The following is a 12,136-nucleotide window of genomic DNA, read 5'->3' as shown; positions in this document are numbered from 1 at the left end:
TTATAATTAGTGTGTTTGCTCTACCCCATTTTGCTAAGGCGGTTTGTGTGGAACTTTTTCCGCTTGGAAAATGAACATCTAAATAACTGTGGTGAATTTCGTGCTGTGCGAGACATCTCTGTGGCCCCCCTGAACGCAGATGATCAGACACTCCTAGAACAGATGATGGATCAGGATGATGGGGTACGAAACCGCCAGAAGAATCGGTCATGGAAGTACAACCAGAGCATCTCCTTGCGCCGGCCTCGCCTCGCTTCTCAGTATGTATAGCTGCTACTAGTGTAAGGCATTCCTCTGTTTTTTAGCATTAAGTAACATTAGACTAAGAAGATATCAAATTAACAATGGTTAAATGCCTGAATGAAATTACAGGCATTTAACCATTGTTCACCTACAAAAAAAGTAATAGCAGTTTCATATGATCCAACTTACAGAATGTCTTAGCGCATATAGGGCCGGGTTGTGGTTCAGGGGTAGAGCACTTACTGAGTATGCATGAGGCACTGGATTCAATCCCGCACCATATAACAATAAACAAAATAAAGGTGTTGTGTCCATCTACAATTAAAAAATATTTCTTAAAAAAGAGTAAATGTTATTAGTGCACTAATGGACATTACAAGGTACACTGGGGACAAAATTGTTGGGGAAGGATTTACTTGACTCTTCAGTAGTTTTGTATAAAACTTATACAGTTATAAACTGTAGGAATCGTGTCATCTTTATAGCCTTGATTAAATTCCTTAATATTATCTCTCTTCTATAAATTGGGATTAATACAGCCTGTGCTCATACAGTGATTAAGAGGATTAAGTTCATTATCACATGGAACTTACTCCAGTTCCTTCACAGAAAGTCCCCAATAAATATAAGCAATGACTATTTTATCTTATTAAATACCTACAATATTTTTATCAGTCATTGACTTTGTATGTTCCCAAAATAATAAATGTAGGATATATGGTGACTGCATTTGGAGTTTAGAGATAGTGGATAGCACAGTAGACTGAAATGAAGGAGGAGATTTAAGCATGAGCAGCAGTTTGGAGATGGATAAGGAGTGTTTGAATAGGCTAGAGACTCCGTGAAGACTATCAAGGTAGAAACGAGGGGCAGAAAGGAAAACCATGTGACAGAACTATAATGAGAAAATTTTAGTTGACTAGATGAAATATCATCAAAGATCAAAAAGTAAAAGCTTGATCTTGTACATGGGGGAAAATCACATTTTTTTCATAGAAGAAAGGTAAGTAGCACAGCAGGCTGGAAGAAAATGCTGTATATAGTCTAGAGTCTTGTTGAGCTCCTGATTTTGAAAGTCTAATCCTTATTAGTTACCAGCAGAGGGCAATCTGAACATACACTATTTCTGTTTGAAAAACACACAGACCCTTTGGCAATAAATAATATTCAATTTCAGGTGTTTAGTGGGAAAACGTTGAGAATTTAGGTTGCAACCAAGGAAAGACATTTAGATTGGAATAGGTTTTGTGTGATGGAGAGAGAGAAGGAAATCTAAAATAAGATCTTAGTTCTGACTTTATGACTCATGCAACCTTTAGCACATCCTTAACCTTTTGAATTAAATTTCCCCTTCTGTCAAGTAGGAATATTAACTGTTATTTCCCCAGTTGCTACTTGACTTCATGGACTCTTAAGAAGTTCCAGAATACTTTAATGTTACCTAATCCCATTTTTCAGCCAGTTTAGGAATCCCTTCTGTATAAAATGAATAGATGATCATTTTATGCTGATTGAAAATCAACAGTGTTAATGAACTGTATAATAATCTGAGGGACCTGGTTTTATTGTTGGATAATTATAGCAGTGGATAGATTATATTGGGTTGAAATGTATGTCCTTATGATTAAACTATGACTTCATCAGTTTGATTCTCATTGGGCTCTCTCACATGAGTCTCCTCCCTCTTCTGCATCAGGCTTTGCCAACTATTTGAAGACAAACAACTATCATGCCTTTCCTTAGGTCTTGTCTTCTGCTAGCCAGCTCCTAATTTTTCAGGCATACTTCAAATGGTATTCTTTCTTTCATCCTGATTTATTTGTTTATGCTTTATTGATTTTTACATCTATTTTCTCACCTGATATGCATACTGAACATAGGGTAAAAGGGATATTAAGTGAAATAGTTATTTTTATTCCTTCTTTAGAGATATGGAAAGGGGCACTCAAAAGAGTTTAATGTCATAAATCAAAGTCAGTGCTCAAACTCAGATGGTCCTATTCAAATTTCTTCTCTGTTAAACATGTCCTGCTATTGTTCTTATTACATTCCTCTTAGTGTTTTTCTAATAATGCCAGAAATTGAGCATATAACTTCAGGAATAGACCATCTTATGCAATAGATGGTACCTGTTATATTATATTATTATATATATTAATGGTGGTGAGATTAGAAATGTACCTAACATTGTGAGTGTGTGTGTTTATAATGTAGTAATGAACTAAATGCTTTTCTTTCCCTTTCTTACCACCAGATCCAAGGCTCGTGACACTAAGGTATTGATAGAAGACACAGATGATGAAGCTAACACTTGAATTCTCTGAAGTCTAGATTAACATCCTTGGTTTTCCTACTCTACAATTCTTTCCTCGACCAACGCAACCTCTAGTACCTTTTTCCAGCTGAAAACAGGAGAAAACACGTAACACATTTTCCGAGCTCTTCCAGATCGGATCCTATGGACTCCAAACAAGCTCACTGTGTTTCTTTTCTTTTCTTCTGGTTTAATTTTAATTTTCTATTTTTAAAACAAATATTTACTTCATTTTGCCAATCAGAGGACGTTTTAAGGAACAAAAACATTGTACCTTATGGATTGTTTACAATCACAAGGACACAGATACCTATCAGGAAGAACAGGCACTGCAAGGACCTTCTGATGGGATGGTACTGAGATAGCTTGGCTTCTGCTTGCCCCGGTTTTGACTGGTTGAAACCGGACATTGGTTTTTAAATTTTTTGTCAGTTTATGTGGAGAATCTTTTTCCTTTTCTTCATACCCAGCGCAAAGGCACTGGCTGCACTTGCAGGGAAAGTGCAACTTGGAGCAGTACCTTCATTCATGAAGCTACTTTTTAATTTGATGTAACTTTTCTTATTTGGGAAGGGTTGCTGGGTGGGTGGGAAATATGATGTATTTGTTACATATAGTTTTCTCATTATTTATGAAATTAACCATAAAAAAATGCTATAACTCCTGTGCAATGAAAGTGATAACAGTGAAAGAAGATGGGGGAAACTAATGTGGATGACATTTATGAGGGTCAGTCCCACATACCTCTTTAGGGAGACAACTTGCACCAGTTTGACTTTTTTTTTTCTTTTCAATTTAAGCCAAAGTTTTATTACTAAATTTTTAAGTTGCTGCTGCTGTAGAGTATCTCTCATAACAAGGCATGTATTTCACACACTTTTACCCCACTGATTGAAATTTATTACATAAGAGAATCTGATACTTTTTCGTTTAGGAATATTTACTCATATTCCAACCATAACAACTGAAGTTACACTTTATTATGCTTCAGCATGTAGGGTGATTGTAGTGTAATCCTTACTAACTCTGGAAAGCAGGGCTATTTTACTCCCTTTTTAGACAGTTTTTCCTCTGGTCTCACCCATTTAAGCCAGAGTCTGATCAAATTAAAAGTCCAATAATGGGATATTTTTGAGCATGTGAAACAAATTATCCTTCCTCCTTCATATTACATTTATACAGAAGATCTTGGCAGCCATTTCTCCCAGCAGTGTTAATGCAGGAATTTCATGCCCTCCCATGATAGAAACCTGCTTTTAAATTTTTGAGGGCCTAAAACTAGTCAGACATAAAACATATATTTCTTAGAAATTTCAGTCTATGATAGTCTATGTGCAGTGCCCATTTTCACTTTTTTGTCCCATTTATTCCCTTTCTTCCCAAATAAGCCCTGAAACTATAAGACATTTTACTTTCTTGAATATAATTAGCATTAAATCTATCATCTCAGGCCTGGTGAGGAGTGTAGCTCAGTGGTAGAATGTCTGCCTAGCATGTACAGGACCCTGGGGCTCAGTCTGCAGCCTGGCAAAAATAGTTAAAAATAGCATTTCATTATCTAACAAAATTAACATAAATACCAGGAAAAAGTAAAGTGTGTTTTAATTACCCCTCCAAGACGCAGGTGAAGATTCCAGAGTCACCATCTGTAGACTCGTTAACTTGAACTTACTTCTGTCATTTTCAGCTTCATTTAAGTCAAAGGAACAAATAAGTAGGAAGGCAGCTGTTGTCACTTGCTTTGTCTTAAAAACAAATGGCTACTGCCCTTTAGTTCACCCCTTTTGTCACCAGCTCTTCTTGTGTGCATCGTAAATCTTTACTCAACCCTTGTCATAATTCCAGTAGATTACATTAAAGTCACTGTTATTACCAAAATTATTCTAATTAACTGACAGTTTCTTTTAAAAGGAGTTTCTTCCATCTTTATTCTGACAACTCTCCAAAATTATTTCCCTTTGTTCCCTTTCTGAATCAAGATTTTTTTTCTGAAAAAAAAAATCATACAATTTTGTGGCCTCTATTGCTTTTTTTTGTTTGTTTTGCCAAGTATGCCCCTTGTCCCAAAACTGAAGAGAAAGTGCTTATTTAAAAAAAAAAAAATTAAATAAATTGAATCCTTGATAATAATCAGTGGTACCAATTTAATGATCCTTGTTGGATTAAAGACTGCATTTTTCTATTTAGGATTTTTTCCCCTGATTATTCTGGGTTTTGTACTTTAAAACTATGAGGGAGATATCACTGGTCTGTCAAGCAATAGCAGTAATTATCCTGAGGATATAGAGAAAGTCCAGTGACCAGTCATCTCTTATACAAATAAAATTGGTGATATTAATGTGTATCCAGAGCCATTTGAATTGTCAGCTTCATTCTCTATTAGTAAATTTAGATGATGTCACACACACAATCTTACACTTAGCTTCTGGTATTTCAACCCCCCAGTGTTTCTACTTCAGTGTATCCTATGGCCGTTTCGGTCTTTCTCCAACTCTTATGATTCTAGGCTCTCATCCACATTACTTCTTAATATAAAATACAATAATAGAATGTATTCTCTGCTGCATTTGTCCTACTGGCGTAGTCTACTCAAAAATAGGTGTATGTAACTTTCAGCTTATCATGACAGATGCTCAAATATGTATTTAAACACACAGCTCCACATTCCTTTTAAAGCTGTAAATAGAAAAAAGGAATTTTCCTCATCAAGAGACTTTGGAAGACAAAGTATATATTTAAATTTTTTCCTTCAAAAAAGTCTATATTCATTTTTCTCTCCTCAGTTGTATATGCCTAAGCAGTGTGAATGCTCTGTCCTACCTAAAATTTTACTGGAGACTCCTGTACACTGAAACTCTCAATGGCTTTCTTAAAAATAACTGTCACAGAGTCATTTTACAGTCTAACCAAAGGTGAAAGAAACTCGATCTGATTTTAGGTTTAAAATTCTAGTTTTATTTTTGAGAGCCACTCAATTTTTAATATCAGTTAAAATCCTACCCCAGAAGAATGAAAAGGAAGGTGTTTAATAAAAAATTAAAATTCATTTTTTATTTTATGATAATATGGAAAGCATTGATGTACATAGAGAAATGGAAAAACAGAAAAGTGGTTTATTTGTTATGCACAAATGAGTGCCTATATTTAAGACTGCCCATACCATTATAACAAATAATTGGCAATTTCATATCATATAGAGAATAAAATGGTCAAAGATGAAGTCATCATTAATCATGATGGTCATTTTTAATTTGGAAAGAAGTTGAAACCCTACTGCAATCTTCTTTTCCAGTACTTTGTTGTTAGACTCCTTAAGTGAACTGCGTAAGTTCAGATTCAGAAGCAAGGGTGTAGGAGGAGAATGCCAGTAGAGACCAGTATAAACCCTTAAGGAAGGAGAATGGGGATCCACAATTCCTAAATATACTAGACATGAGATTTCTACTATTTAACTGAGCTCTTACTATGGCAATTTGTTGATACATTGTATCTTTGAACCATGGTTTGACTGAAGTACATTCACAACTAGAGAAAACAATTCATCCATTTCTGAAGTGATAAACTAAGGCAAGATAAGAATAGAATAAAGTCACCTGGTACTGAGTCAAACAGTCAGCAGATTACTCCTCTTCAACTAAAGGTCTGTTGTTAAATTAATTTTGGAAATAGCAAAATACAAGAGGATATTGGCCCTTGGCAGCAGAAGCAGGATGGCGTAGGAGGTACGTGAGCTTAGTATGCAGGTGTTAATCTCCATCCCTCACCAGTAGTTGTTATACTGCCCAGAAGGAGCTGCCTTTACTCTCCTATCATTATTTTCCATTACTTTGCATTATTCACGAAATTGTTCTTTATCCCCACGTGAAATTTTCTAAGCAGGTAACTAGAACATTTTCTTATTCTAAAGAAAAGAATTCAGAAAATAACCCTATCCCTAGTGTTATTTTATTCAGAAACTTGGGATTCTTGGAAATGATTACCACTATATTTGATAAACAGGTTTCAGGTTATTGTTATTTTAACAGTTTGCATAAAAGGTGCCTAATTTTCAAAAAATAAGTACTTCTTACTATAAACAACATATTGAATTTTTTAAATTAAAATAGCTTCTTAGGTTAAAGCAAAATCATGTTGAATCCGTGGCTCTCTCAACTACAAAAATCACCATACTTTTCTCAAATCTAATAAGAAACCAGTACATTACAGATAATATCTAAAGTGACCAGGTGAAATAGAAGTTTTGGTAGGACTTTTGAAAAAGGTAAAGAAAAATAAATTATATCAGCTTAGTTTTTTTTTTCCTCATTGATATAAATTTTTTTTTTCGCTCGTCATTTTAAAGTTTTCTCAATTACTTATACATACACTTCTGCATTTCAAATGTCAGTCTTGATACTAAATCTTAAAAGCTCCTGACTTTCTGTATTGTATTTCAAGTCTTTTTGTTAGGGCAATGGTGATATGGGTTAGAGTTAATTGTATTATAGCATAAGAATTGTCTGCTGTTTAGTGTTACAGATCAACAATTTCTAACCAGCATTAACCACACACCAGTCAACAAATATGAAAAAGTAAAAGCATCTCATTAGGTTTGGAAAAGCTTAAGTTAAGCAACATAGGATCTTGCCTGGGAATGGGAAAGAACCTGCTGATTGGTATGGCTCCTGAAACCTTTCTTTTACCGACCGTCAAAACTCTGGCACTGAGTTGCCCCTCAGAAACAATCTTTCAGAACAATATTTCTTACTTAGGGTGGAAGAGGAAGCATGAGGGACAAGAGTTTTCCCTGAAGGGGGGAAAATCGTTATGCTAATTTTCCTCTGAAGTGTGTTTCCTTGTAGCAAAACTTTGGCCTATTTATTATTAAATCAATGCTACCTTCAGTTTTTTTGTACGGTGCCATCAACCGAAGGACAATCAAATAACCTATTGTCTGCCTTGGATTCAGTATGTCTGCTAGCTACACAGTTTCACCTTGTGTACCTTCAAAACAGTTATGTTACTTGCCTTCTATTCCCTTTTCTCTGTAACATGGCAAATCAGAGGACAGACTGCAGCACTACTAGATAGATGTGGACTTCTAAGAGAGAGCAAGGATTCCACCTCACTGTCCCTTGATTGTTACCTCAGATCCCTGCCTGCATTTCCCTGATTGTCTGTAGCAACACCAGCATGGTGGGAACAGGGAGAAATTGTGGGAAATCACTGAAGAGTAATTATTCATGACATTTATTGCTCCAAACTGTGCGGTAAAATTGTGAGCCACTCAGTTCATTTACTACAAAACTAAGCTTTATCAGATTGTAAAGATTAATTTCTTGCCATTTTCTGCATTAGCACAGAAGCTTGTATCAATGAAGAGTATTTAGGAGAGGAACGGGGTGGGAAAATGTATTTTTCTTTTCAGACCCTCTCCCTCTGTTTCCTTCACATACCCAACCTCCTCCACGCTGTGTTGGTAAATGATACTATGAAACCCTGAACTACCCTTGTCAAAGTAACTATGGATTGTGATTAGTCCTCTGTGGGTGCTTCTTTCTTTCTCTCTTTTTTCTCCCTTGCTTTCTTTCTTACTCTCCACTCTAGTAAATGGAAAAGGTGACGTCAAAGAACTGATGCTTGCTTGGACCATGATGTATCTGTGACTGTGCTCTTAGCTGTCTCCTTTTTCCTTCTTATATGGGTAGAATTCTTAAGACGTGGATTTCCCTTCTTGATAAGTAGGTTAAATGCACAATGTGGTACTGTTTTATAGTTTCTAGATGGTTGTATAAAGCAAAAGTTAATGTGGTTATGTGTTTTTAAAAGAAAATAAGTGATTGGTTACAAAACTTTGTCCTTTTTTCATTATTACAAGCTCTCTGTTTTCCAATAGTTTGCTGACTCCTTTGTCACTAGTGAATGGTTTGTCTTACTGTGGTTTTCTCTCTGGGAGTCTCTCTTTTTTTTTTTTTTTGGTACCAGGGATTGAACTCAGGAGCACTTGACCACCGAGCCACATCCCCAGCCCCATTTTGTATTTTATTAGAGACAGGGTCTCACTAAGTTGCTTAGTGCCTCACTTTTGCTGAGGCTGCTTTGAACTGACGATCCTCCTGCCTCAGCCTCCCAAACCTTTGGGATTACAGGCATGTGCCATGATGCCTGGCCTGAGAGTCTTAAATTCTTGAACTTGGTTCCCCTTGGGACTTACTAGCATATAAGTTTAGGGAAAACAGACTACCATGGTGAAATTTTTTTTTAAATTATTTTACTAAATTAAAAAATAATTTTAAAGGGCCTTTTACATGAGATATGACTCTAAAGCAATGAGATTAATCCAACAAATTTGGTGGGGTTTTTTTTTTAGTAACTCGCAAAACAAAGGATCTCAAGTATTAGGTGAAATGATATGTTTAATTACATCTTGGAAAGCTGGACACTTGTCACAACATTTCTGTGCCCTATGTGGGAGCATAGCATTTTCTGATGAATTCCTCAACTAATTAGTACTTCCAAGATCTGTCTAGAAAAAAATTATAAAATTACCTGGCCATAAGATGAATATTCCAAAAATTGAAAAGAGTAAAGTAATTTATTAAGTAAAGCATTAAAGCCTTTTCAGGAGCCTGGTGCAGTGGCACACAAAGCAGAAGGATCACAAGTTCAAGGCCAGCCTGGGCAAGTTTGCAAGACCCTGTCTCAAAAGAATTAGAGGGCGGGGGATGTAGCTCATGAAAAAACACACCTGGTTTCAGTCCCCAGTGCAGGGGCGGGGGGTACTTTTTATTTTATTTTAATACCAGAAGCTCTGTTTTTCCTATATTTCTACGTAGGCTGAACAATAATGTAATTAATATGGAGATTCCAAGCCAAAGTCAAGATAGGCTATGAATATGAATCACTTGATACTGAACACTCTTTCTACAGTTTGATAACATACTCAACGCTGAATGCCTGTAGTCTTACATTTTCCAAATAGATAGCATTGAAGTTTCATGGGGATTAATGAACCATTGAGTTTCTTTATGAAGAAACAAATACTAGAGCAGAGCAGGTTTGATAGAGGACAGTTTTTTATATGGAAGTGTTCCCGAGACATAGAATTTAACTCCCTAGCTAGGATCCAGGATTTGGTGCAAACTTGCTACTAACATGGCCCCTGGAGGCACGGAAAATGTGATGGCCTGGGCTGAGCAAAGTTGAAATTCCAGTCAGGGAAGTGGCAACAGTGCAGGAAGGGAGGTGGGCCATATTGTGCGGGAAGAGGTAGAGGAATAGAAATGATCACACATCTTGTACAAATCTGGTCCCTGAAGAAGCTAAATGAATTAGGGGGAGTGATTAGATGCAGCACCAGATGTGGTGTTCTTTTCTAATCAAAACAATCAGAAATGGTTCACATTTCCATGAAAATAACAATATACATTAATAGTTTTGCTCCAAAGAGCCATGGTAAGTCCAAAGAGATCTGGACCAGATGAACATCCTCAGAATATCACATTGATTACATCAATGACACTGTTAATTGGGTTGAGCAAGAGGTGGCTAGCATGCTGGAGACAAGTAAGATATGCATGAGCCAGAGGGTTGAAAATTAAACCTGGGAACATTAGGAACCTGTCAATGTTTTCATGGGTCTAGTAATCAGACATCATGCCCAAAGCAAATTATTAAATTGTACCTCCTGCTATGAAGAAGATGGCACAGCATAGATAAGCCTCAAATTCTTACCATATTCCACTCCATCCTTGCTCTTTCTTGTTCTGGGACCCATCTTTGAATCCAGAACAAGAAAGGTCTCTGCAGTTGGCCTAGGCCTTCATGCAAGCGATCCTGCAGCTTATGAGCTACAGACCCTGTGGAAGTACAAACGGTGGGAAAGTAGGGAGTCTGCGGCAAGCCCTAGTGAAAGCCTCCCATACTGCAAGGCCCTCAGGCTTCAGAGCAAGACTGTGCCATGCAGTGAAGAATGGTATACCTTTGAAAGACAACTCCTAACCTGGTAAAGAATGTCCGATCATAGGTCACCAAGGACCTAGTGGCTAGAACTTCCCAACAAATGCTGTTTCCCATCAGCAGATCCAGCCACAATCCGCCATAAGATGGAAGTGATACCTCCAGGATTGAGCACGAGCAGGATCAGAGGGCATAAGCAGATATCTAAACCTCCCTGTCACCTGCCGATTTATTGCACCAAAGCTCCTCCCTTAGGACACACCGATGGCATTATCCTATAAGACCTGCTGAAAGAAAAGGAAAAAATCCTTAGTTTGTTTTATGGGTGGGTCAGCTCCACACGGGAGTGATGCAAGCTGCAAGATGAAATCAGATGGTAGTTAAAAAAAAAAAAAAATCCTCCCAGTGGTCAGAGTTTTGAATAGAGCACCTCCCCTCCACTCAGGGAAAAAGAAGTGACATAAAGTCTGCATATTAGTGGCAAATGGCCCATCTTTCTGGTCAGGAAAAGTAGATCAGGGAAGGGAGTCTGGGGTAGAGGTATGTGGACAGACTTACAGAAGCAGGAAAAGATTCATATCCTACCAAAAGTCATGCAGCTATCACTGACTAAAAACTGAATAGCCAAGTGGTGGCCTCAACCCACTGATTCAGCCAGCCTCTGTCATTGGCCACTCCAATGTTGACACAATGGTTAGATGAACAAAGTGGCTGTGGTGGCAGAGATGGTAACTATTCACAGGCAACAGCAGACAGTGTCATTTAGTAAGACACTAATTTGTCTACTGCTGCTACCAAAGTCCTCAACATGACACAATTTCTCAAGAAAACCAACCAGCCAAGTCTCATCAGCAAAATGAGACCTTGCCCTCCTGGAAGGCCCAGCAGTTTGTTCTTAATTCTCACAAGAACAGGCAAACATTTGCTCTTCCTAATCAGAGCTTCACCCTGAATGACCTTCCAAAGGCTTAGAGAATGTTGGATCCACTGTTGTGGGGTTCCATATAACACCACCTCAGACCAGAGATCCAACTTGACAGCCATAGGTGGGGTGACAATGAGCCCATGAAAATGGGATTTAGTGATGGTTGCACATAATGCACCACCTGAAAGGCACCGGAATGGTATACTGATGACATGAACAAGACTCCATGAGCATGAGTGACATTCTGCAAGAGTCAGTGTATGCATTGAATTAAGGACTCCATTACTATACCCCCAAGGATGGACACCTGGATCTAAGTAGCATGAAGTGGACCAAGTAGCCCAACTCACTGTCATGGCCACTAATTCACTTTCTCTTTCTGTCCCTTTATCTTTGAGCTGCAGAGTGGGAATTCCTGGGCCTCTTGCATTATGAGGTAGGGATCTTTAGGTTGCCCGTGACCAGGGACCACAGGCAGAGAGTGACTTCATTTTGGTAGGGTACTTGGCCCTGATCACTAGAAGAAGGCGGGTCTGCTATTACACAATGAGAAAAAGGAGGAATATAACTGGTACATAGATGTAGAAAAAAATGTCATGTTGAGCCTGGAGATGACATGGTTTTGTTTTCAAAAACAAACTCAGGATTGTAGTGGGAGGATGGATTAGAAGCAAGAGGCCTAGCCCCACAGGTTGGATTCCCCAGAAGGCACTGAG

At 37.7% G+C, this 12,136-nt stretch overlaps 1 protein-coding gene across 1 annotated transcript in view; it reads left to right on the top strand.

Annotated features, from left to right (window-relative positions):
* The window catches only part of Xpr1 (xenotropic and polytropic retrovirus receptor 1), a 172,470-nt gene extending 164,039 nt beyond the window's left edge, over nt 1-8,431 (top strand). Inside the window, exons 14-15 of the mRNA XM_015491740.2 lie at nt 39-260; nt 2,498-8,431. Coding sequence (XP_015347226.1) covers nt 39-260; nt 2,498-2,558 — 283 coding nt within the window. The 3' untranslated portion in view covers nt 2,559-8,431. The remainder of the gene's footprint in view (nt 1-38; nt 261-2,497) is intronic.
* Nucleotides 8,432-12,136: the final 3,705 nt, after the last annotated feature.

Source organism: Marmota marmota, unplaced genomic scaffold, assembly GCF_001458135.2.
Source record: "Marmota marmota marmota unplaced genomic scaffold, marMar, whole genome shotgun sequence".
Classification (NCBI taxonomy): domain Eukaryota; kingdom Metazoa; phylum Chordata; class Mammalia; order Rodentia; family Sciuridae; genus Marmota; species Marmota marmota.
Note: the sequence above shows the minus strand (reverse complement) of the source record. Positions and strands in the feature narration are given on the sequence as shown.